Source organism: Danio rerio, chromosome 9 (genome assembly GCF_052040795.2).
Source record: "Danio rerio strain M-AB ecotype USA chromosome 9, GRCz13ab, whole genome shotgun sequence".
NCBI classification, from domain to species: Eukaryota; Metazoa; Chordata; class Actinopteri; order Cypriniformes; family Danionidae; genus Danio; species Danio rerio.
Genome location: NC_141029.1, coordinates 39682349 through 39709915, shown reverse-complemented (window position 1 = coordinate 39709915; position 27567 = coordinate 39682349). Strand labels below are relative to the sequence as shown.

The window sequence follows — 27567 nt, the reverse complement described above, 5'->3', positions numbered from 1 at the left end:
CGTAGAGCAAGTGAGCATCGCTCACTTTTTTAATGTCTAATAATCTTGTTTATTCCCGCCCCTTTTCGCAGCGCCGTACGACAGAATTTCGCACACATAAACTCTAGTGTGACCGCAGCTTTACTCTAAAGCAGGGGTGGGAAAACTTGGTCGTAGAGGGCCAGTGTCCTGTACAGTTGATTAGTGTTTTTGTTAAACTGTTCAGGACACTGGCCTAGTTGCTCTAGAGCAGGGGTGTCCAAACTCGGTCCTGGAGGGCCGGTGTCCTGCAGATTTAAGCTCATCCTTGCAGGTGTGTTGAAGCAAGTTGGTTTCTAGAAAGCCTAGTAAGAGCTTGATTAGCTAGCCCAGATGGGTCTGATTGGGGTTGGAACTAAACTTTGAAGGACATCTGAGTTTGGGCACCCCTGCTCTAGAGGCACAAATTCAAACATTTTCATGAATTAAAGTTAAGAAGTGCATCATCTAAATAGCCATAGCTTATTATTGTACATAATTGTGATCCCGCAGTCTTAAAGGGACAGTTCTCCCAAAAATGAAAGTTCTGTCATTTATACACCCTTAAAAACCTGCTTGAGTTTCTTTCTTCTGCTGAACACAATAGATGATATTTTGTAGAATGCTGGTTGCTGGGACCCATTGACTTCCAGTGTAAAAAAACAAAACAAATCTTACTGGCCTAAGTTGTTTAATTGAGTCAAAAGAAATTTTCTAGTCATCTCAACTTACATTAGTCAAAGTGATTAAAAATATTAGGTTAAACTTTATGTAATTCAAATCATTTTGTTGAAATGTAATTAACTTAATAAAAGAGGTTCAAGTAACAGCATAATTTTTTACAGCTAACATGCCCAAACTAGGGTCCATGGTAACCTTTGATTTGGCCCGCCATCCCATCAGGTTTAGAGATTGTCATTTCAAATTTTATGTAACCTTTTATTTGTTTGTTTAATTGTTAAGCTACAAAAAAGTTTACTGAAATTAAATGTTTCATTTTAAATGGTTTGAATGAATCAGATTTTGTTTAAAATGTAGAGGATAGAGGACATTGCAGAAACTTTTGTGAGCAAATCAAGGCAAAGGCAGATTCCGCTTGACTTGTGTATTCAGCATTGAACTACGCTTATATATAGTTCAATGGTGTATATAGTTTAATATATAGTATGTGGGCTGAAGATAAATATACCAAATTATATTACATTAAAGTTGCAATAGGTAATTTCTTAATTCATTTTATAATAGAATTACCTATTGCAACTTTAATGTAATATAATTTGGTATATTTATCTTAAGCCCACAGCTCTCAATGATATTTGGTTTGGCCATTCATACAAAAAAGTTTCAGCACAGTATATAATTTTTACCACATGAGGAAGAGTAAATTATTTTCATTTTTAAGGGAACTATCCCTGTTGCACGAGAAAGTTTTTACCAGTAGTCAAAAATACATTGTATGGCTCAAAATGATATAATATTTTACTGATTTTGGCATGAAAGTAAAATTTGTGAAGATCATATTCCATGAAAACATTTAGTTAACTTCCTACTCTATAAATATCACTTGATTTAATCGTGTTTTAAGGTGATTTTCTCTATTTAAATTTTTTTTTAATTGTTACTGTTTGTTAGTTCAAATAATAATATCACAGCCAAATTGTCAAATTCCAACAAAACATGCATAAAAGGAACGCTTATTTATTCACCAGACAATGTATACATCTCAATTGAACAAAATCCAAACAATTATGACTAGATTTGTGGTCAAAAATGTGTAAAGTGCATTAAAAACACAAACTAAACAAGCACCTTTGTACAAATTGTAGGCTTTTACTGATGATTTTAGGGCCTTTTCTATTTGTACAGACATACATTGAGCCAAAGTGCACAGCACTGTTGCTGCTAACAGCATTGAGGTACAAAACTTAGCATGCAGTCTTTGCAATGCAAATGCAATCTCTGATCATTGATTCTCAGGAGAGAAAAAAATAAATAAACGTAGATCTTCACAGGAATAAAAAAAAAAAGTTGACCCCTAATCTGTCAATTATCCATACAACCTGTCATTTGCACAATGAAAACTAGCCGGATAAATGGAAATAGAATAAACATAACTCGTTTGTACTGCTCAGCAAGGTCACGGAACAGACCTGTTGACAAAAAGCAGCAAACACCGCGGGGAGGAGGAAAAAAAAAAAACAGAGTCTGAATATTAGTGTGGTTCCATTTCCCTCTTAGCAAAGCGCATTCATTTTCAGGAAGCACACCTGCTGGCAGCAGAGACACGATTGATAAATAACACGTCTGATTATGCTTTCAGAGCAGAGACGTCTGACTAATGACCACAAACACACTGACACTCAAATTAGGCATCTATGAAAGCATATGACAAAATAAAATAGTCAAAACCTGTATGTGGAAAAAGCCAGTAATGTTGCATTTTATCTTTCATATATATAGATTGATAGATAGATAAGAAAAATTTTATTTGTGTTATTTATTTGGCAGGACACAAAATGAGATGTTTAGCTAAATGTTTAAGCTGCTTTTTGCCATACAGTAAAAGGAATAATGACCACAAATGTCAGCCAACCATGTTTTTGTATGTGTGCAATATTATATTTCACATTTTACCTGTTTATCTCACAACACTAAAACACAAATGTGCCCACCCACTTTTTAGTGACCTTTGTTTCTGAAGTGTTTTACATACAGAAGTTCTCTTTAATCCCCCTCTCCTTTTTAAGATTTGAGCAAAATCATAATACATATTTGAATAAATAGTTTAAGGTAATTAATAAGGTAATTTGATAGGTAAGCATTGCCACTGACAAACAAAGAAGATAAACGTAACACTAGACATCAGGTTTATTAGTTGCATATGTCCATTCAACACAAGATTTTTTTTTTTCCAAATTAAAAAATGACATTATATATATGTGTGTGTTGTCAGCTAGTTGGCAAGAATATACAGTGCTCAGCACCTCATTTTGAAAATGAATATTTTTTTATCCATTTCTCAGGGAATATAGCAATATACTTCTGTGCATTTAAACGAACCAGGTTTATTAAACAGAAATATTTATTAAAATAATATTTTAGCCACCAATATGTTTAGAAATTGAAGCTAAATATTGCAAAAACATTACAACATACAAAATTTCAACTCATTTTTTCAATTTTTTTGCTTATTATAATTCTTCCTTTTTATTTAAGTTTGTATTAAATATTTGTCTATAACTTATACATTTAAATGTACTAGTTTTTGGACTGTTATTGTAAGTTATTTTGTTAGATAAGCTCCAGATTAAGCTTTAGTACTGATTAATCTAATGTATATGTATAAATATAATATTGTATAGCCTCCTATTAAAAATATGAATTTAAAAGATAGATTTTTGAGGGATGTACTTGTATATGCTGAGCACTGTATTTCTAAAAATTTGTTCACTCAAATTGTTCATTCAAACTATTAACAAAAACTACAGTGGTTACTCACTCAGTAGGACTAAAATGCCCCTTCCGATTATATATATATATACACACACACACACACACACACACACACACTGAAACAACATTTTTCACTTAAACAGCAAAATTATAAGTACCAGGCACTCGAAAAAATGTTTTTAAAAGCCTTTAATAACATGGCTACTCCATAAAACTGCACCTACGCATTTCGGCTAACACTTGCCTTCATCAGGGTAACAAATATTATGGAATAGCCATGTTATTAAAGGCTTTTAAAATAATTTTCACTCATTTATATGCCTTGGACTTTTAAATTTGCTGTTTATCTCTAAAGAGCACTGACACATTAATTACTTCTGAAGCACTTTTTGTTTGATTTTGGATTTTTATACAAGAACATTTTACACCTACTGCAAAATGTGTATCAATGTATGGAAAAAAATTGCATACTTTATTTATTTATTTATTTATTTAATAATTATCTTTGACTGACCATGGTCATCACTCATTTTATGGAAAAAAGCCACATAAACTTTATTTAAGAACACAATATTTTCATTTTTAGATGAACTGCCTCTTTAAATATGATATCAATAATAAAACTCCTTATTGGAAAATGTATTGTGCACATCAGAATCATCTAACAATAATAATAAAAAAAAGTATGCATGAATGAATGAATGCTTTTATGAAATCAACTTCATGAACCTTCTGCTTTAACCAGAACAGTAGCTAAATGTGGAACAGCAGGACATTTTTCAAAACCGTTTGTAAACCTTTTTCAAAATCCATACTGTAAGTCCTCAAACGGGCCGGGAAGAGATTCATAGTTGCCATGTTGGGCTATATTACACAGTCTTGAAGAGTTCAAGGGGGTCAAACATTATAGTCAGGTGCTTTGCCCTGCGGTCGTCTCAGGTGGATCTGCAGAGTGATGAACGCTCCCACTGTCACGTGAAAGAGGATCTGCCACAGGTTCCGGAGTTCATACAGATACATATTACACAGGCAGATCAGAGCGAAGGCCAGGAATGACTTGATGTTTCTCCAGAATGAGAAGTAGGCGAATAAGTAACACTGCGTATAGAGACAGAGAGACACGAGGAAAACATTTGAATAAGATTTGAACAATATTACAATTTTTGATAGTCAAAGTCAAGTCGTCTTGTTTTTTGTCACATCACTTTCTTTATAAAAGCACTTTATATAAGCAAAAGTATTAAATGCAAGTATATTATCTGTTTTAATACAAGAATTGCTAACAGTTAACTATTATTATTTTGGGGCTGTGCTGTGATCCTTAACCCCCCGGGGTCTCCTTGAATTTTTTTAAGTAACAGCTTCATCGGAATTGTAAGAAACTTTGTAAGCTATTGCAATATATACATACAAAAACTGGGGGCAAGATTCAAGCGGGCAAAGTGGGCATAAATAAAGTCACACATGTATTATTTTGGTCAAAGATGATTGACCATAGGAAATAAATATGGAATTTACAAAAATTAAAACTATATTTCTGAGCATATACAGCAGTGAAGGGGTTTTCTTCTTTTTTTTTTTAAACCAGATTGTGCTAATCTGCCTCTCTATTCTAATTACAAACACGGCACTAATTAAAAAAAAATATTTTCAATAATAATAATTTGTAAAAATCCCATTGTTTTTAATGGTGAAAGTCACATTTGGCATTTCAAAGTCAGTTGGTGTTTCTGTGTTTGCATGTTCTCCCCGTGTTTGTGTGGGTTTTCTCTGGGTGCTTCAGTTTCCCTCAGTTCAAAGACAGAATATAGGTGAATTGGGTAAATAAAATTGGCCGTAGTGTATAAGTGTGTGTAAATGAGTGTGTATGGATGTTTCCCAGTACTGGGTTGCAGCTGGAAGGGCATCCTCTGTGTAAAACATATGTTGGATAAGTTGGCGGTTCATTCCACAGTGGTGACCCCTGATAAATAAAGGGACTAAGCTGAAGGAAAGTGAATGAATGAAAAGTATTTAATGCAAGTATGTTATCTGTATTAATGTTTTAAATTCATTTTTGTGAAAAAAAGACAAAATACAGGTGACAAAGTTCCACTGTCATCAGTTTAATGAACATATTAAATGTAAAAATTTATTAATTGGCTTATTCTGACTTTTTCTTAAAGAAGAAATTATTATTTTGGGGCTGTGCTGTGATACTTAAACCTGTTGGTCCCGTAGGAAAATGTTGAATTTTTTTTTTATTACAGCTTCATCACAATTATGCAAAACTAAGTTTTTGCAATGTATATAAAAAATTGGGGCAAGATTCAAGCTGGCGAAGTGGCATAAAAAGTCAAACTTGTATTCTTTTGGTCAAAGAGGACTCCCCATAAGAAATGAATTGATAATTTAGAAAAAAAACTACACTTGTGAGAATTTGTGTGTGTACAATCTACAAATCAGCCACAAGGCTGAAAAAATATACAGCAGTGAACGGGTTTTTCTTTTTCTAATTACAAAATACTGCACTGATTCAAAACCTTTTAAATAATAATTATTGTAAATATCCTATTGTTTTTAATGGTGTAAAAGTTACATGTGTGGTCTTTAGTCACTTTTGACCAAATGAAGTACTAGTGTGATTCTGTTTTCTGAAGACATCATTTGTGATCATTTACTCATCCTTCATTTGCTCAAAACCTGTTTAGGTTTCTTACTACAGTTGAACACAAAATAAGTGATTTTGAATAATGCTGGTTGCTGGGACCCATTAACTTCATAGTAGGAAAAGTGAATGGTTCCCAGCATTATTCAACATATCTTAATTTGTGTTATAAAAAGGGGCGACAGTGGTTAGTAATGTCGCCTTACAGCTAGAAGGTTGCTGATTCGAGTCTGGGCTGGGTTTAACTCTATTTTCGAGACTGGGCACCCGTGTGCGTGTAGGTTTTTTTCAGGTGCATTGGATTTCTTCACAGTCTAACGACATGCGGTACAGGTGAATTTAATAAACTAAATTGTTCATAGTGGATGTGTGTGGATGAGTGTGTATGGGTGTTTCCCAGTACTGGGTTGCAGCCGGACTGTGTAAAACATCCACTGTGTAAAACATATGCTGGATAAGTTGGCAGTTAATTTCGCTGTGGTAACCCCTGATGAATAAAGGGACAAAACTAAAGGAAAATGAATGTGTTGAAAAGAACAAAAAAACTCGTTAAATTTTCAAACCACATGAGGACGAGTAAATGTTGAGGTAAAAGGTCATTTTTAAATCAACTATCTACTTAAATAAAGTCTTTTAATATGTCACTGAATGATTCTTATTCTAAAGAAGCATCCACAATACCAGCAGATTCGATGCAAGTTAAAAGGAAACATTTTCCTAATTTCCAGAAGCTACTCTTTTACATGACAGTGAGGAAAAAGTGTGATATATAAGCATTGGTTGGTCAGGCCGAAATGGCGTACATAGAAAATAAAGCCTGGCAGGCCGATAGTAACTCACGCTCCGACCGCCGTCACTTACCTGATACAAACACGCTGCGGTTCCAAGGAAAAAAGCAATTACGTAATTAAAGTCTTCATCGTCGTTCTGCAGATGAAGCAGAAAAAGAGGAAAGACAGGGTTGCTGCGTTAAATAGTGAACAAATTACACCAGGAAGCCATGTGCTAATACGGAGGATGAATTAAGTGTCAGGACTCGAGGGCTCACTTATCAGCACAATATTCAAAGCCAAGCAAAAACTGTTCTGTTTATGGAAGAGGGAAAAATCACATTACATCTAAATGCAAACTCGGACAAATTATTCAAGTGTACTGTTACCATCCATTAGTTGAGATTTATTTTATTACGACGGCACTTATGCATTTAAGAGTAATGTCGAGTCCAATGCGTTCATCAATAAAAGACACAAAGCTTAAAAACGAAGCAGCAGCATTTCTATTAATGCATGATTTACTGTAACTTACCTGCAATACGCTTTCAATCGCATGGACTCCCCGCAGTAAATTTAGAGCGCCACACAGGATGCTTAGGACACAGGCGACAATACCCGACAGGGTGACAGCCTCCAACATTTGATTAGGAGCTGCAGGAATAAATCAAGCACAGAATCTGTCAAGCACTAGCAAAATAACTAGATTTTAAAAGCCTGCTGAAGGAAACCTGCTGATCAAAACTTTATGGCATGATGCTAGGGCTGCTCTGTACTTCCTTCTTGAGAACAAAAAGAAGTATGTGCATCGTGTTCCCTACCTATGCCTTTATATTTAGACTCCTTGTGTTGTGAGAAGCCGTTGATTGATCCAATGTCCTCCGCCGAGAGCTGATAAGGAGGCCGGAGCTTGATCTCGGTCTGCATGTCGGCCAGATTAATCTTGGTAGAGAGCGAACGTGGGCTGTTGTAACGCAGCTTGGTTTTCCGAATGAAGTTATCTGTCAAAAACCATAGAAACGGCACACTAAATCAAAGCTGGGCATCACAACGTGGGTCTGTATGTTACAAATTGCTTCAATGCATTTCATACCAAGTTAAATGGAGGTTCTGCATTCGAAGTAGTTCTTTAGATAAATCCAATGATCCCTAGCCAAATAAGGCTCGTAAATGACTACATTTAAATGTTCCACAAAAGATGCAAATCTATTAATGTTTACTCAAACTCATCATGCTTTTTAGAGATCGACTAATGCTCAAGGTTGGTGAAACTGTTCGTGTGGAACTAATATAAGTGGAACTAATTAGAGCAAATACTTTTCAGTGCCAAGTGAAAGGGTCTGTATTGGATGTGATCAAATAATTAACACCAGACTAATGGCAAGAAAGTGTGTTGAGCTTTCCTGAATCTTACAGCGAGAAACATTTCATTCTGCCAAACTCAGGAGGTAATGGTTTCAATCAGATTAACGAATAACCATCAAGGCTGTTTTGCATTAGACATGCACACATTTATCATATCAAACAAATACATTCAGGCAGATGATGCCGAAGGGCTAGTTATTTTAGATACTTTTTATTTAAGTAAATTAAACCACATAACTTAAGTCAATTGTTTAAAATAACCAATTATGTATGCTTTTTGATTTTGTACACCTCCTGACAGAAATGAAGACAAGGTGGCCTAGTTTCACAGAGCTTAGACTAAGCTAGGATTAGGCCATATTTCACTTAGGACATTTTTTTGCCATAAAAGAATTACAGGTGTCCAAAATTGAGACGACAAACACGCTGATATTTTAAGATCAGTTCAAGAGTTCACACTTAGCTGATGATTGATTATAAAGCTTGTTTGGCATGCTGTCCCAGGAGAGAGCCCTAAGCTCATAAGATCCTCGAGCCCTGGGCCCCCTCCCATTTGCAAGGCGAGAGGGGAATTTGAGCTCAGGTAGAACTCCCCTGATGTAGTAACTAATGACCAGATAGTGATTGCTCTTAAGAGATAACTACTTCAAAACGAAGATGTCTGTCATATAGAACTTATGGTATTTATAGTGGTTTAGGAATCGTCTGATTGGTGAATCATGAATTGAATAATGCAGGGCCGCATTATAAGCACGTGATCCTCTCAAAATTAGTTTATAAATACACTTCATTTAGTGCAAGTTTCTTTTTTTTCAGGTTAAACTGCTCAGACTCAGCGGTTTCAGAAATGATGATAACAATAAAAAGTTATACACTATATAATATACTGTCTATACATCACACAACTGATATATACTGCTTACATTGTCAATCAAAAGTTTGGAGTGAACAAGTTTTGTTTTGAAGACATTAAAGGGCCCCTATTTTACCCCTTTTTCAAGATTTAGATAAGTCTTTTGTGTCTCCAGAAAGTGTCTGTAAAGTTTCAGCTCAAAACACCCATCAAATTATTTATTATACCTTTTAGAATATTAGAATTTTCTGCTTTCAACACAATGTAGCTGTATTTGTGGCCTGACCCTTTAATGCTAGTTCTCCCCACCCACTGTTCCCACGTGCCTGTTATGTCTGTTATGTTAATGTACAAAATAAACCTAATTTAACGTCCACAAACCGGGATTTATAACTGTTTTGACACGCGGCTGTGAGGATAATGTCGCTGTAATTCATTATAAACATGCACTGCTTTAAAAATTTTTTAAACCTGTAAAAACTCATTCTTGATCACATTTTATGATGATAGATGATCACAGTGAGCTGAACAGATAATTTAATCCCAGTTGCTTTGTGCACATCCTGTCTTGTTGATATGATTATACACGTTACTACGAAGACATGTTAATACACGGCCGTCAACCAAATTAGTGGGTAGGAAAACTGCACTCCTTTGTCACGTTGCGGTGGGCCTCAAAACAGGAGGAATTTGGATCTTATTTTAACATCAGGCAATTTTTTAAAAAGAGATATGTTGAGTTTCTATCACTCCAGTATGACTGTGGACACACTATACCTACACACAGTGAGGTACACACACACATTTTCATCATAGGTGCCCTTTAACACTTTAATCAGCTACAAAATTTAATATTTAAAAAATAAATAATTCATTAAATGTTCTGATGCCTTTTTTTTACTAATATACAAATAAATAAATATCTAAATATGAAATATGATCTAATAATAATGTTAACTTAATATCTAATATTAATGTTCAATAGTTTTATGACCTAATTGTTTTTAAAGATTTTTTATTTACATAATAATAATAATAATAATATTAGTTTTTAGTTTTGTTTTGGTAAATGATAGATTAAAGCTTGGTAGAAAACTGCAGATAACACTGTTATCATGAGCTACTCAGATCAAAATGTGACAATGAAACATGCAAAGCAATTAGCATGAATATTTATATAAATACACAACACAGGCTGTGTGGTTTTAAAACTGTACTGACAATATTGGGTTTCCAATCTTTGTTGTTATCATTCAATTCAATTAGTTAAATTTTTCATTTACAACACAGAATGTTTCTCATGTAAGTACGTTTTAGGTCCTAAATAAACAAAAAAAATATGATCCCCCTTTGCAAAAACAGATGCCTTGTTAGAAACCTGTCCTGACCCCCTTAAGAAACTCACCAAACTCAATGAAAGAGAAAGGCCTCAAAGCACTGTTGATCCGCTTGGTGTCATACGTGACTATGAACTCTCTCTGAAGCTCATCTAAGAAGCTGAAGGCCAGGACATTGGGATAGTTCTCTGTGCAAACCATCAAGTACCCAACTCCGAGAGAGCTTGTGAAGCTGTGGAAAACAAGACATGTCACAGTTTACATCATACTTCTACAGTCAATTTTCATTTAGTATTCAATATAGAAGATGAATAAGTTGACACACTGACAGCTCTGGGAAGCAAAACATGTAAAAACATGACATCTGTCATTCCCAGACAGGACGGGCAAGGTCAAGAAAGTCCATTCCAATGACCTTCGCATTCAAATAACCATTGTGTATAAAAATCCCCCATCACCCTCTGTTTTACACCTGCTTTGAATCTGAACAGTTTAGTAACTCGCCCTCAGGAAAGAAGAAACTTTGTCAGTGTGTCTCTCCATGTTAACGTCTATTTGAGAGATGAAACGATCCACTGAGTCAGTCCAGAGAGAGATCGGACTTGTTTCTGCCTGCTTGTGAAGTGTGGACTGATGAATAGCAGCCAGGCTATGAAATGGTCACCCCTGGGTCCGTCAGTGTAATGCATCTGAATTAGACCTTGCTGAAGGGGAACTTTTAATTTTGCATCAGAACAGTTGGCAACCAGTGCACAGCACCCCACTGTGATTTGTTTTAGCTGGGATGTTTTAATTAAAGGAATGGTCATCCAAATATGAAATATCCGCCATCGTTTAGGCTACTTGCCCTAGCATTTTAACAAACAAGTCTGCCTTTTTGTTTCTTCCACTAAACATTACAGCTACCATCAATCAATAGCAATAAAATAGATAAAAAGCATGCCTAGCTATAGTTTTCTGTTTATTTCTAACTAAGGCTGCACAATATATTGCAAAATTTATAGTATATGCAATATACACTGTTAAAAAAATAAAGGGAACACTAAAAAACACATCCTAGATCTGACTATATTCTTATTAAATACTTTGTTATTTACATAGTTGAATGTGCTGACAATAAAAATCACAAAAAGATTATCAATGGAAATCCTTTTTATTAACCCATGGAGGTCTGGATTTTGAGTCACATTTAAACTTGTAGTAGTAAAACACTCAACAGACTGATCCAACTTTGATGTAATGTCCTTAAAACAAGTCAAAATGAGTTTCAGTAGTGTCGGTGTTACCTCTATGTGCCCATATGACCTTATACAGGTATAGGAAAAAATAAAAAAAATGCAAAAATAAAGATTAAAACAACAGCCAAACAGAGTCAGAATATCTGAGGGTTTCTGCAGGTTACACTACGATAAATTTAAGAATTTTAAAGACACTTTGAAGACCATTATAAAATAAATTTAGACCTATATCCCAGTTGGAAAAAAATGTATTTACCTAATCAAAAAATAATTGAACACATTTAATAATATAGTAAAAATTATAATAATAATTTAATAATTAAAAATAAAGGTCAGGTCAGTATCCTCAGCAGTGAATACATAGAGAACTTTAAACAAATGTTACTGTAAGAACAATTATTACACCATTATGGTAAATGGAGTTAAAATTTCTAAGTAAAAAAGTTAAATATTTAATTGAGATGGATTGTTGATGATTGTATGGTGTTGGTCAGATTGGATAGCTACACATAAACAAAGGAAAATGAAGACCTGATAAATAAATTAAAGATTTAAGTAGATTTAAGACTTTTTAAGGCCTAAAATTTATTTTTGAGACATTTTAAGACTTTCTATCCATCTTGCAGCCCACACAAAACAAAAAAATCTGAAGAATGTTGGAAACTCATCCATTGACATCTATAGTAGGAACAAAAAAAAAAAGGAATTATATGGCTGCTGCATTCCAGCATTCTTCAAAATATCTTATTTAGTGACAAAAGAAGGAAACTCGAACAAGTTTAGAACAAGTGGAGTGTGAGTAAATGATTTTCATTTTTGGCTGAACAGTCCCTTTAAAGTCTATGTTTTTCCAGTGCAAACATCACAGTTGGTTTTCACACTGGACATCTATGGTGTAAATGTGGTATAGCATAGCCATTTGGGGGAAGTTGTTTTTATATTCACACATTCAGACATTCGCGTTCAATTAAATAGTAAAGCAGAATTTAAATAGGCTAATAGCGGTTAATTATTATGATGTACTGTTATGAGCACCACACATTATATTGTTACTAACTGTAACTAAAAAGCTGATGAACACACTTTTCTGTATGGAAGGTCTGTATATTGTTTAACATACTAGTTTGAATATTCGGTCTGAATTCTGAAATCGCATGTATGACTTCCAGGATCGGACTTAACCAATGAGAGGGGTAAGCAGCCGCTTAGGGGCCCAGGGAATTAAGGGGACTTGACCAATGCGAAGAAGCCTATATTGCTCATTAAGCTTTTTTATAAGTTTTTTATCATATGTGGTAAAATCTGTCTACAACCATTACAAGATTGACATTATTACTACTAAGGGCCACCATAAATAGTGGAATGTTCCTTCCGTTCCGCACATGCAAATATTAAAATCTAATCACAAATATGGCTCCTTAACTGTACATAGTTTGCGAGCTTGCTGTTTGTGACTCTACAGTGAAAAAAAAATATCTACAGTATAGAGAAAGTAAGTGATTTGAGTTTCAATGCTAGGGCCCCATACCTGTAATTGCTTAGGGCCACTGATGACTTCAAAAGTATGACAAATCAACATTAGCACTATTTAATTGACTGTGAACGATGTAGTACTTTGATAGTCACTGGCTGCTAATATGATTTTCCCTATTTGGAATTTGCAAAGAATACTTTGTAATTATGAAATTACATTTAGAAGGTGAAATGCCACTACATGCAAAACTCACTTGATATTGTATAGTCCAGATCTGAGTGAGCAGCGATCAGGAAACTGGCTGAGTTTTTTGGACAGGACCTTGAGATGTTTCTTTGTCTCCTGAATTCCTTTATCCAGTTCATAGTCTGTGGAGGCTGAGAGAGGCAAACCGTCCCTCACTCTCACCACTGAGGCAAACAGGACCATAGACATCTTACAGAAAGCTCAGTTGACACCTGGAAGAACAGGATATTTAGGGCATTCACTGCATATAATGGCCCATTTACCACCCTCTTAGTTTTCTGCTAGCTAGAATAATCTAAAAAATTACATACAAAATCTAGACATATTTTACGAATTCTATAATATCATTCAGCTCTATGTACGTGGACTCATGACATCTGGTGCACACTGTGCTAAGCTAATAATATTAGCATGTTTGCTGACTTATTGTCATCATATCACGTTTGGTGATTGTCTTATGCGCTACAGAACCCCATATCTACAATAATACAGGCTTATAATATTTTAAGGTCAAGCTATTCTTTAAAACTATTCATCGCATTGATTTACAATGATGTGCAGTAGCGTTATATGGCTGTACTGCTACCATAGCAAGATACTTAACTAGACACTAAGCGACACTTATTGCAAGCATTAACACAGTCTTTCAGTGTACATACCTACTGACATGAGCCGATTAAAAATATATTAAGACATTATAACCCTTTTGAGTTATTTTGTTGATATACTATCTTGATCGTTGAGCTCTTCCTGCGGGTCTCATAGCGGACGGTTTTTGCTTACGTACGACACAGCTTCGGCTAAACTCGTAACAACTTCGGCACAGTCCCGGTTTCTCTTCGTATATTTTCGGAAAACATTCGGCTCTGTGACGGTCTCGGTGAGGTAAAGGATTATTTGTGGGCCACTGTAATCCACCGATGTTTTTTATGGAATAACCGAGATATTACAATCAGAAACAAATCATTTTTCCATAGGTGGATTTAAAATAATATTAATTGTATCCTTTGCTTGTTTGATGATGCAAGAAATTTGTTTTTGTTATGAACAATTTATAACATATCAGTTTCCCAGCTCATCCTAAAGAATTTAATAAAGTGGTTTAAGCAATTTCACCTGGTTTATTTCACCTAGTTAAAAGTCACTGTAGAACTAACCGACTTAGTGGATATTCATTCTCCTTTTAGTCTGTTAGATAAGGAATTTAACAATAAGTTTGTGTGTCAAATTTATCTATTTAAAAGGCACATTTCTTCTAGAAGAAAGATATATGGAGGACCTTCATTGAGTTTATAGTCTGGACTAGAACCAGGCTTTTACCTGGGAAATATTGCATGTCCAACAAGGCAAAATAAATGCATTTTACAATTTTACACAATTTATCCTGTAAGTTCTAGTATTTTTAAATTTTTGGACATTGACAGCTCCTGTTCTTTCTGCAAACAAGCAGAGGAGACAGTACATATGTTTTTGATTGTCCAATTGCTTTAGTCTAAAAGATATTATTTTTTATCATAATAACCCAAAAGATAAACCCCTGGAACACATAACTTTTTAAACCTATATGGCTAATTTTTCATTCACAAACAGAAATTTGCATAAAATTACCCTTCCTTTGCTCATTAGAATAAAATTCAACTTTCTCCTAAAATCACTTCATCTTATTAAGAATAATAAATAAAAACCCTAAGATTCCTGAATATTATACAGATGTATTTTAAGATTATCCTCGATTTTAGTTGCTTTCCTCATGATTATACTCGGGGCTTGACATTAACACCCGCAAACCCCCAAACGCGGGTAGATTTCAGCTGTGGCAGGTTAGATGATCGTGCACCCACAGTCCAGCTGAAAAATAATAGTATTATTCATTCATTCATATTCTTTTCGGCTCTGACCTTTGGGAACTTTGGGGTCACCACAGCGGATTTAACCGCTAACTATTCCAGCTTATGTTTTACACAGCGGATGCCCTTCCAGTTGCAACCCATTACTGGGAAACATCCATACACACTCATTTACACACATACATTATACGGACAATTTAGCCTACCAAAATTCACCTATAGCGCATGTCTTTGGACTTGTGGGGGAAACTGGAGCACCCGGAGGAAACCCACACAAACACAGGAAGAACATGCAAACTCCACACAGAAATGCCAACTAATCCAGCTGAGGCTCGATCCAGCGACTTTCTTGCCGTGAGGTGATCGTGCTACCCACTGCGCCACCGTGATGCATTATCCAATAAAAAATATATTTGATAAAGAATATTCTAAACTATTTTTATAAGCTAACCATAATGTTCCCATAGAAAAATTATTGTTTAATAATGTCACCGAATGTATATTAAATAGTACTATGATGAAGGTGTGATGCGTGTACAGACCTGACTGATTTTTCTGATTTGCCCTTGATTTTCCAACAATTAATCTAAACATTAATCCACAAATAGGAAATAAACAGTTGTAGTTAATGTAATAATAAATAAATCATATTCTTTGTGGTTCAAAAATATATTTATTCTTATGGACTAAATCACATACAGTAACAACTGTTCATTTGGATGGCATATCTTAACAGAGAGTAGAAACATTAATGTGATTCAGTGATTTATCTTATAATTCTTCACATCCAGATACACTTTACATCATGCACATTTCAATGTGTCAGCATCTGCTTTGAGTCTTAAGTTAATATCCCAGTTTGTTTAAACACATAAACCATGAAATTAGACTTTGCATTTGTGTATAGCTCTGCCATGATCTTTGATGTGAATCTTTAAATTGATCCATCGCTCACTCTTCTAAATTCCACGTCTTTACAAAGATAAAACTGAGAGCTTTTCAGTCTAAACTGACCTCCTGGAAACATCCACTTCACAGCATGCGGCGTGAGCTATTGAGCTATGCACTGAAAACTGATGTTCTCTACACGGACAGCTTGATGAATAGCTGGCAGTCTAAAGCTATGTGTTTAGTGCAGGAGTGTCAGGGTGACACGTGGAGATGTTGTCACTCATAATGACAGTGGTGGAGTGGGCCGACTATAGCTTCGGCTGTACACTGAAAACACTGCAGTAACATATGGAGGAGTAAAAGATCAACCTCAGAGGGTTGGCTGAAGCAGATGTAGACATCATTCTTGGAAACACTACCTTCCGCCACATGCTCATTTGTCCCTAAAGCACCCCTGTGATCCGGTAGTTCTTTGTAATATAAATTTTATGGATGATTTAAAAATAAAAACTGCAGTATTATTATGCATTCAAGGGATGCTAAACTCACACCCTCTGGGAGATTTTTTCCCCTCCTATCAAACCCAATTACAGCTCAAAAGTCTCTTTTTCTTCTTCCACTAGTCCTGCTGCTGAGAAAACATATGCTTTTTTACGTTTACTGCCATATCTATGAAACAAGGGGAGAATGAGTTTGTATGGATTTCTTGGCAAGTGGTGTGCATCATTTTGATTATTGCTTTCAGAGCGAGGGTGGAGGGAAATCTTTATTCCTCCAGTAAAGATAATAGGGGTGTATTTATGCCATTGACTTCTGTTACTGAGAGATTTGTCCTGCTGACTGCTGTTATCGAATATTTCCACAGGCTATTCGTTTTCTCTGCACAAGCCAAAAAGACTTACTGATAATTCCGGTAGGTGAAACAATGCTTTGGAACAGGACTGGAGGGACAATTTACAGAGAAGTCGAATATTGACTAAATAATGCATCAGGCTTTAGATTCACAGTATCAAAAATTGAATTATGAGGAGGAAACAAATGTACGTGTAGTATTGATTCATTGCACTGGAGGAGAGATGGAGAGTGATGGAGATTTCTTAAGGAATTCTCTTTGTAGGTTTACATTTTTAGACCAGTAGGTGGTACACCAGTAGACATTCATTCCTTTTAAAATGATTTGCTGAAAAAGAACTTACATTTTACATGACCCCCCTCATGATTGTGAAGCGCTTTGGGTGTATGGTCATACACAATAAATGCACTATATAAATTTACACACATTACATTTTAATGCATTCAAATAATCTGATCGAAAACTCAATCTGACAAAATGGCTTCATCTAAATTAATTTATGAATCTGATTATGCTTATCAAAATGAAATTTCAATCTAATAAGAGGAGGTTTAAACTATGGTCCGATCGATCAGTCGGAGATCGGTATGGGCCGATAATCAAATTTAACGAATCAATCGGTACTCACTGATCTGGCCGATCTCATGAACCAATCACAAATGTTTGTTTATGTGTTTATAAGCTGAGGAAGATGCACACCTGCACCTGGGTTTTTACATACAACAGCTACTGCATGTATTTAGGCCTTTTTACTTAAAAGAACTTAAAGTTCTGAATTTTTGACAATATTGCAAGTTGACTAAAACCTGGCAGGAAATATTAGATTAATAAAAAACTTTTTAAAATTATATTTTTACATGAATATTTAATAAAAAAAACTTGTAATTTACTTATTGCAATAAACAGTAGTTTGTAGAACTATTTCCTTTCAGTAAGTAATGGATTTATAAGTTTGCATTTTAACTTTCTATGCATCAAATATACACTCCAAACTATTTCTTGATTGAGAAATTTTGAATTCTTCTATCAATGTTTCCAAATTGCATTGTTAGTAAATGTTTTTACCATTTTTTAAATTTGTACTATCTATTATGTTTTGTAAAGCTGCTTCTAACCATGACATGTTCACACCTAAATGGTTAAAAGAGACCTGCTTAAGGGATTACACCCAGCATCCTTCATTTATTCTCTTAGATGAGGAGAAATGTCCACTTAGGTATCATACTTGTAGGAAATTGTGCTTTACATTTGCTTGAAGCATCAGAATCGGTACTCTGTATTAGCCAATCACCATGACAAGGTACTCAAAATCGGCTGCAAAAATCCTGATCGGTGCATCCCTAGTTTAAACGCTTTTTAAATCTGAATAAAAGGAGATGTAAAAGCTTAAATGAATTGTAAAATGAAACTGTAAATTGTGCAATCATGCCATATGATGCAAGGAATCAACTTTACATACAAAACTTTATATGGATACAATTGTTACTTGTTTTAGTCTCCAGAACTACACATCTTGAAACACTGGGAATAACAACAACAATAATAATAATAATACACTTAATAATAATAATAATTCCTTACATTAACACTTTTTGGAAAACTATACTTGCGCAATGTGTACATGCCAGAAGATCATATCCATCTTAAAGGTTGTTAAACTATATATAAAAAGGGACATCAACCCTTATTAAACATTCATTTAAAGCTACCTTCAGATTCAATCAGAATGATCTGACTGCGACTGAATCTTAAGGAGCCCATGTAAACATAGCCATTCAGGAGTAAAAATAAATGACTTTCTTTAGAATGAGCATTGAATCATTCGCTCAACTGACTATTTTTTAACACACTGATTTTTTCAGAAAGGAAATATGTGCATTTGGTTAACTGATTCTGTCACACCTTTGTTGGGCAAGTAGAATGAAAATAGATACTAGAATAACTTTTACAAAGTACATTTACATTAAAAACAAGGTAGATGCAATACAGTAATATTACAGTATATTCCAGCAGTTCAATAGTTTGAATGGGGATCATTTTGACATTACAACAATGGAAGTGAATATGACAGGCTTGCTGTAATATGTCTAAAACCTAAAGATGATGAACAGCATACTTTATGGTCCTGTGGACTTAACAGACACATGCATGCAGTGGCCATTAAATCTGCATGAGCGCAAGTGCCCATGACAGACCCATCCAAATGCCCACATTTGTGGTCTTAGGAGCCTGAGCGGGAATAAGTGCACAAGACTGTACCAAGCCTTTAAAACTGCAGCACACAATGCTCCTAATGCACATCAAGTCACTTTAAAACAGAATTCGAAGCTAAGTGTATCCCATTAAGCATCATGTACAGGAACTCATTTGCCTTGAAAACAGAAGTTCAGAAAAAAAAAAATCCACTATTTGTTTAATTTACTAGATATATATCTTGATAGTAAAAATAAGGGTTGATCATTTTATGCAAATTAGTGCATATATAAGTGCAAATTAAGAATAATTAGTTTATAAATATCATCATTTACATCTGCTTTTTTAACCAAGTAAAGTCACCACAAAAATTTAAGTTTTTTTTTTTTTTTTAAGTTTAAGTTTTTAAACTGTTTTCATTACTTTTCTACTCCACACAAAAATTACAACTGACTCAGCCGGGGCTCAAACCAGTGAACTTCTTGCTGTGAGGCGATCGTGCTATCCACTGAGCCACCATGCTGCGCCAAATGCAAAGTATGCAGAATCAAAATAAAGCATAGATATGAACACTTGCATTTTTAAAATGGTATGTCCCAACAGATAATAAATAGTGTGCACACGTGCTGTCAATTTAGGCAGGCACAAAGTGTAAAATTTAATGTTGGTTGTCAACATGCATGATGCCCCCCTTTAAAAAATGTTTACGCAGAGACAATAATTTGAAGAAGTAAAACTTTCTAATTTCAGAAGGACCCTGAAATGTATTTGTTGTGTAAACAATGTACAAAATGCATTAAAAAAAATCTGTTTTAGTAAAAATTGTATTGTGTAAACTAGGCCTGTCACAATAATCAATATATCGACTTATCATGCAATACTTGGACATGACCTCAATAATTTTTGACGATGCAGTATATATTTACAAATTCACAAATAACGTTTACCTAATAGGACAATTAATTGTTTGTATAATATGACATTTACTTTTTAAACATCAAATTATAGAATCTAAATAACCTTAGGAATGATAATTAAAGTCTTAAAGTGTTTATGGCTACTTGAATTATTATGCTGTTATATAAAATTTATATAATAAGTGGCATTAAGTTCTCAGAATGACAATAATATTGCTTGTCGCAACAATTTTCGTGACAATATATAGCACAATAAAAATTCCTTATCGTGACAGGCCTAGTGTAAGCACCTTACATTGCTCAGCTTCAAACATGCTGTTGTTAATAATCAGTATGAATGATGATGCACAAATATTGCGTCCCGGAATGTTTGCGAAAATGTGTGTTATCTATGGTGGCCTCTGTAACACATTGGATTTTTAAAAGCAATTCAAATAAATTAAATTAAATAATCATTTTATTTTAAGTTACATTGCAATGCATTTTGTTTTTATTTAAAGAGGGTTTAAAAAAAATATTTTTTATTTTATTTCTGAGAACAAAAAAAAAAAAAAAGCATCTCAATACCAAACTATTTTGTGCCATCATAAGGAATTTGTTACATGCTTATATTTGACATGCAAAATTATTGGCCTGCATTCAGTCTCATTGGCAACAGTTTCCTGACGAATAAGAGCAGTGTTTAACAGCCCATGTCTGCAGTATGACAGCTCACCTTATCCTGGATACTTAAGGTCAGTGAAATGGGACACACTTTATTAACTCCTGGCATCTCCCAAGTTCAGAGCTGAAAGTAAAATGAACTATTTAGTGCACATCATTTGTATAGATTTTCTACTTCTTTACGTTCATTCAAGCTGGCACTTTCTTGTCCTTTTTATACCCCTGGTCTGACATGTAGGGGTGCATCCAGGCAAAAGCAATCGACTGCACCCTCAGAAGCTTCCCCCATGTAATTTTGATGGAACCATCCTTCTCTCCAAACCATTAAACAGTCACATATTGCACTTGACAACACATGCATTTCACCAGCAGGTGTTTCTCCGCGGGCAGCAGTTTAAATGTCCAAAAGTGACTCATCCCTTGAGTTTCCAATCTGGCAAACGGCTTATGCCTCTTACAAGGGTTCCTGTGTGCTGTAATGGCAAAGGCCCCGGCTCGTTTCGGATCAGGATAGAATTTGTCCAGAAAGACTTTCCTAAATGAAAAAAAAAAAAACTTGAGAGAAAAGTTTGATAAGAAATTACCCAGAAACAGCACACACACAGAGAAGTGCTTGTTTTCTCAGTTTCATCAGACAGTTTATCTGTTGTAGGCACCATGAAAGCATAGGTGCTAAATGACTACAGGGGAAGTCTAACTTTTAACTACTTATGAAAAGTAGTGACATATCTAAAGTCAGTGTTGGGTAAGTTACTTTAAAAAAGTAATAGATTACAAATTACTGACTACTACTGGATAACTGTTATCTGATTACATTACTAATTATTTAATCTAAAAAGTAATCAGATTACTAATTACTTTCAAGTTACTTTTAAAACATATAAAATATACGCATAAATATACAAAATAAACTGCAGCTCTTTTAGTAATTTAACCCTCAGGGGTCAAAGACCACGTATACATGTTTTGAAGCATCTTCTCCTGATAAAGCTGAAAAGAACTTAAATTACATTTTCAGTTTTGATCGTACAGATAAGAGCAATACATCAATCAAATCTGTTAGGTGTCTAGTTTCTTGTGTACACTTACAATAACAACTTAAGTGTGTGCTTTTGCAAAATAAGGAATTAAACAGTGTAGGCAATCTTTCTCTTCTCTCTCTGCGAACTGTTTTTAGAAACACGTCAGTAAAATGCGCTGAAACTCAGCAAAAACAAAACACACAGACATGGGACAAAAATCCATAGAAAGATTGAAGTGTCTACTTTTAAGCGCATGCATATTAACTGACATTGCACCGAAAACGTGATTTAAAAGAAGCATTTTTTTCTTCCAAAAACTATATTTGAAATGTAATGCAATGACTTTAGTAACTGTAATCAGATTACACAAATTTTAAATGTAATTCTTTACATTACTGCAATCCTCAAAAATGTGATTACAATACAGTGACATGTTATTATGGAACGCATTACACCCAACTCAGCCCACAATGATCAAGTGTAGAAAGTAAAAAAAAAAAAAAGCTCCATTCATTAAGTTTATTAGCATTATGTCAAATGTCACCCCACTTTCAGGGAATTAAAAAAAATCTACAATTTATATTTATGTACATATTAAAATTTACTCCCTTAAAGGGCACCTAGGTTACCCCTTTTTTCAGATTTAATATGAGTCGTTTGTGTCTCCAGAATGTGTCTGTAAAGTTTCAGCTCATAACACCCATCAGATTTTTTATTATATATTTTATAAGATTCTATTTTGTACATTTTTGCACCAGGAGGCTGTTTTGTTATACTGCACCTTTAAGACTTGTCCTCCCCACCCACCGTTTTTACATGCCTTAATCTCCTCCCTCGGCTGTGTCAGACAACAAACAGACATAAAGGAAGCAGATCTCACGTCGCGTTTGTGAGAAATACTAAAGTAAGAAATTTATTAAAGAGCATTTGATGGATTTGTTGTGTTAAGATGAGTCAACTTAACGATGATTCACACACAATGTTGTTACAAAGTTCATGCGCACACACAGCGCAGCAGACAGACAGACAGACACAGACACACAGACAGACAGACAGACAGACAGACAGAGTGCGCAATTAGCTTTGCACTCTTTTTGCACGAATATGTGACAGGATACAGGTTAATATCTACTGCTTTATGGATATCTGTTATGTAAATGTACAAAATAAACCTGATTTAACGTCCACAAACCAGGATTGAAGCGTCTTCTTTTATAATTGTTTTAACACGCGGCTGTGCTGATGAAGTGAATCTGAAGTTATCACTGTAATTCATTACACACGTGCACTGTTTTAAAACATTTTAAACTTGAAAAACTCACTCTTTTTGATCACATTTGATGATGATTGTTGATCCTAGCAAACTGAACAGACCTTTTATTCCCGTTTGCTTTGCACATGCCCGTTCTTGTTGATATGATTATACACGTGACCACCGGGACATGTTATATGTAGATGTCAATCAAGTCGGTGGACGGAGGGACCACACTCCTACGTCAAGTTGTGGTCGATCTGTAGATTTTTCACCATAGGTGCCCTTTAAGCATTTTGATATGTTTTATATTTTAGTTGAATAGGTTTATTTGAATAATTTTATGAGTATTTTTGTCCATTTTTGTTGCTTGTCTGTGCAAAATTAAACTTCAAAAATTTTTTAATGGAAAAAGCGAAAATGACTCTTCTGATGCATCATATCAAAAACCCTGTTTTGAAACCATTATTTATTTAGAGCGTACTAATATTTTCTGGCAATTATTTGATGCTCTGTGATTGCTTACTTTTAGTCTGCTTCGACACAATCTACATTATAGAAAAAAAAGAAATCTAGAAATAAAGATGGATACTGTAGCAGTCAAAAGAGCCCACACAAGTCTTAATTATAAAATAAGTTCTTAATCAAACAATATTCTGATATCCTAACATTTTAGGTCTACGCTATAACATAATATGTACACAATCTTCACAAAAGTAGCATGTTTACTATTACCCAATAATAGTAATATTCACATAATATGACTTGAATAAGTTTGACAAAGTTCTTGGAAATGAATGCCTTTTATTTTGCATTGTGTTCATCAATGCAGCAAACTGTACATATGGCTGGGCACAAGAAAATAAAGGCGACAGTGACTTCTTGGCATTGCGTAGCTCCGACATTCCACAGACCTTTGGGATAAGACAAATCAGACTTTTCTACAAGAGACTAACTCAAAGGAGCCCAGCGAAGGCTCCTGACCATCCAAATATTGATGTAAGTGTCAATGCTCAAACGAACCATGTCTGGACAGCAGTGGCATGTAGCAAGCGTTCATTCATTCATTGTATCCGTCGTTTTGGACCATTACCAAACATATTCTGACAAGCTATCCGTACCCCTTCCCCTCATTAAGCTCCTTTTACGCTCGGCTACAGACTCAGCATGTAATCACACATACCCTTACAGCCAGTATTCTGAACTTAGCCATTATCTTGCATAAAATTGACATCTATGCATCAGCGTTCCTTGGCTCATATTTTATTCAATACTTCTTGCCGCAAATTTGGCAAGGAAATGTAAACTGAATTCCTGTTCAATGATTTGTTTTTATTTTAAATGTGTTCCGTCTCCCAAAGACACATGTAAACAATTCATAATTCGGCGATGTGAATAAAGAACACCCAACAGGATTGCAAATTACAACGAGCGCCAGGGCTCTTCAATTGTGTTTCGTTATCCCTGAGAACCTTATTCATAATGAAACGAACTAACCTTCTGAATTATACAACAAAAGTTCAGCTACAAGACCATTAAATATGTATACTGCCTAGAGCAGGGAGTTTTACACCCATACACACACAATAGTGCAGTCGCCACAGATATATTGGTTAGGGTTGTGGTATCTCTTCAAGTGCCAACATCTGGCAGAGAGCTAGTAAAACAGATCCTCCGGCGCTACACTGTTTAAACCAGCGAGACGCGTTAAATGAGCATCACTCAACATGCCTAAAGCAAACCAGCTCCCATTATGATCTACTGTTCCCATCATCATCACCTACTGTATCATTCCTATGCTCAGAAGAGGAAATGTCTGTGTGTATTCGAGAATCAGACTACATAACCAAGACTAGACGATTAAACCAGACAAGACTTTTTAAAATAAGCATTTACAACGGAACGTGACGGGCCCAGAATTACAATAGTCATGAATTAAACTTTCAGAATTAATTTGGAAACATTATTTTGATCTTTGATTTTTTTCTTTTTTTTGGCATTTCCTTTTTTTTCTTTTCATTTTATTTTGTCACAACTGACAATAAAACATGAGGAAAAAAAATACTTGCTTGAATACATGTCCTTATATTTGCTCTTGTATTTTGGCCCTAGTATTGTATTGAAAATATTAAAATATTTGAACGACAGTTATTCAAACATTTAAGGCCACAAAGTTCAGCTACAACAACTTTCTTCACCTTTTTTTGTCGTCCAAAACCATGATGTCATACGGCATTTTTTCCCCCTTTTTTGTTTTGTTTTCTTTTTTTTTTAACAAAAAATATTTGCAGATACGATTGTACACATTATTCCTCCCCACTGGAATGATAGTGATGGCGATGTTTCCTGGCGATAACTGCTTTTCCCCATTAAACACCAGCCTCCCATCACATGTACGGGACCCTGGCGAGTGAGGGTCCAGTGTTGCATAGATTTCACGTGTGGATTTCAGTAACTGAAGTCACAGTATTTGGAAAAACAATTTCACTAAATATCTGAGGAAAATTAAATAAAAAAACTAAACAAAAAGCTAAACTTAAGTGTTCTGATGATGTTACATTGGTATTACAAACATAAGGGCACAGCTGTATAAAAAAATAGCCTTTTTAGCTGAGGTTTCAAGTCTGTGGCGTCAGTGCTGGGATTTCCCTGCCCAAGTCACAGTGCAATGATAGGCTCCTCCCACCGTCAGGAACCACGCCCACCCTACTAGAGCTCCTCTTTCCGCTTGCCCACTTTTTCTTGGTCTCGGCCCCTGAGATTCCTCATGAAACCAGTAAAGCCAGCTTCCTGTAGATATAGACAGTGCTCACAATGAGAAAAAAACAACATTAATTTAAAAACATTTTCATCCCGCAAAAAAGGATACATGAAATGTATGACAAACATTTAGCGCTAGAGCTTTCATTTATATAGCACTTTTCTAGACACTCAAATCACTTGGCAGATTGGGGGGAATCTCATCATCCACTACCAGTTTAGTGTCAAATCAAGAGGCAATTGTAAACAAAACAAAAATCTTTTTGAGACATTTTTTTTTTGTTCTCAAGTTGTTTTTGATTTGATGTATGAAATCAGTACATCTCAAACGTTCACAAGGATAAATTTAGTAAAGCAACCATATCTGTAAATCATTTCATTAATGGTAACACCAGAAACACATGTGAGATTACTTCAGGCAAAGGATAATGCAACAGGATATGACCATGCATGCTTAGTAAAGTAATTATGACCTAGGATTATATAAAAATAACTAAATATTAAAAACAAATACATTAAATAATAATAAAACAAACTTAATCAAACTTTAATTACGACCAAAAATATTTTAATCATGACCCAATAATAAGAATTTCAAACTATGTGAAAGTATTAAAGGGGTGGTCCACTACGATATCATATTTTAAACTTTAGTTGATGTATAATGTAGCTGTGTGAATATAAACAACATCTCAATGTAATATGTGCAAAGTTCAACGCAAAGGGAAACAATGACTTTTACAAAGTTAGCTTAGCTAAGCCTACAGCGAATTAAGTTTGGGGACTACAAAAAATACATCCGGGTTAGTGCGATCAAAGACGCTTTAGGTTATGCACATTCACCACGCACATACACCCCGTGCAGCGAAGGGCCGTAGCTAGAAGCGATGTAATGTTTGAGCAGAAAAAAAGTTAAAATGCCATCCAAACTTTACTATTCCCTCAGAGCTTGTCTGATTCAGACACACACTGACACGGCTACACTGACTGACAGTATTTACAGAGCCAAAGCACAGAGCGTGCTAGTGATTGGGCATGACGCTTCCTGGTGATGTGGAGCCAATCCGCAAATCAAAGCACGTTATGTTATCTGACCAATCAGAGCCTCTTGAGGGCGGGCCTTTCGGAGGAACTATGTAGTTTTCATGTTAGCTGAGAACTATATAATCAAAGTAAGGAATATATATATAAAAGAATGGATTTTTTTTATTAATGAAGCATGAACACACATTGCTTTGCATCTTATGAACACAACCAAGCCTTAAAATTTACACTCTAGACCACCCCTGTCAGTTATTAAAAAATGATTCAAGTAACGATAAGCATACAGTATGTGAGATTACTTTGGGCTCATTATCATTACTTTAAAATAATGCACTAAAATACTACTAAAAATAAAATAGATAAAAATAAAATAAAACGTCTAATCTAAGATACATAACACATTTTTTTTTCAAACACATTGATCATTGTGCTTCAATTGAAAGTAAAAGATTCCTTTTCTAAAATAATACAGCTGAGCTTAGATACTTTACCACATGCAATGACAATTATTCAAATATGCCCTAATATAGCCACCTAATTAAATTTAATTCACTCACATTAAAAAACAAAAAACACGTACCCCTCTTTCCCCATTGTATTTTTCGCTGAACTTTCCATAGTTGTAGTAGTTGAATGTTGGATAGCCTTCAACTCCCTCCTGTTTACACAACTCATGATTCTGTCCCTTTGTGCAGTCCACTGCAGCATATGCAATCTGAAAGAAATTAAAACAGGATTATTTTGA

At 34.8% G+C, this 27567-nt stretch overlaps 2 protein-coding genes and 1 long non-coding RNA gene across 4 annotated transcripts in view; 1 reads left to right on the top strand and 2 right to left on the bottom strand.

Moving 5' to 3' along the window:
- The first annotated feature begins 1193 nt into the window (after window positions 1-1193).
- LOC147835364 (uncharacterized) lies at window positions 1194-3973 on the top strand. The gene is made up of 2 exons (XR_015499743.1): window positions 1194-2970; window positions 3100-3973. It is a non-coding gene; the product is annotated as an uncharacterized LOC147835364 (long non-coding RNA).
- On the bottom strand, window positions 3837-14193 carry sec22a (SEC22 homolog A, vesicle trafficking protein). 2 transcript variants are annotated; one of them, NM_199698.1, is given in 7 exon segments: window positions 3837-4548; window positions 6959-7024; window positions 7403-7521; window positions 7689-7868; window positions 10491-10654; window positions 13388-13592; window positions 14040-14157. In NM_199698.1, coding segments are annotated over 6 exon segments (912 nt in total). In that variant the 5' UTR covers window positions 13570-13592; window positions 14040-14157; the 3' UTR covers window positions 3837-4347.
- Window positions 14194-25281: 11088 nt separating this feature from the next.
- Window positions 25282-27567, bottom strand: part of pdia5 (protein disulfide isomerase family A, member 5) — an 84493-nt gene continuing 82207 nt past the window's right edge. Inside the window, 2 exon segments of the mRNA NM_001113576.1 lie at window positions 25282-25808; window positions 27403-27537. Of these exon segments, the coding sequence (NP_001107048.1) occupies window positions 25728-25808; window positions 27403-27537 (216 nt within the window). The 3' untranslated portion in view covers window positions 25282-25727.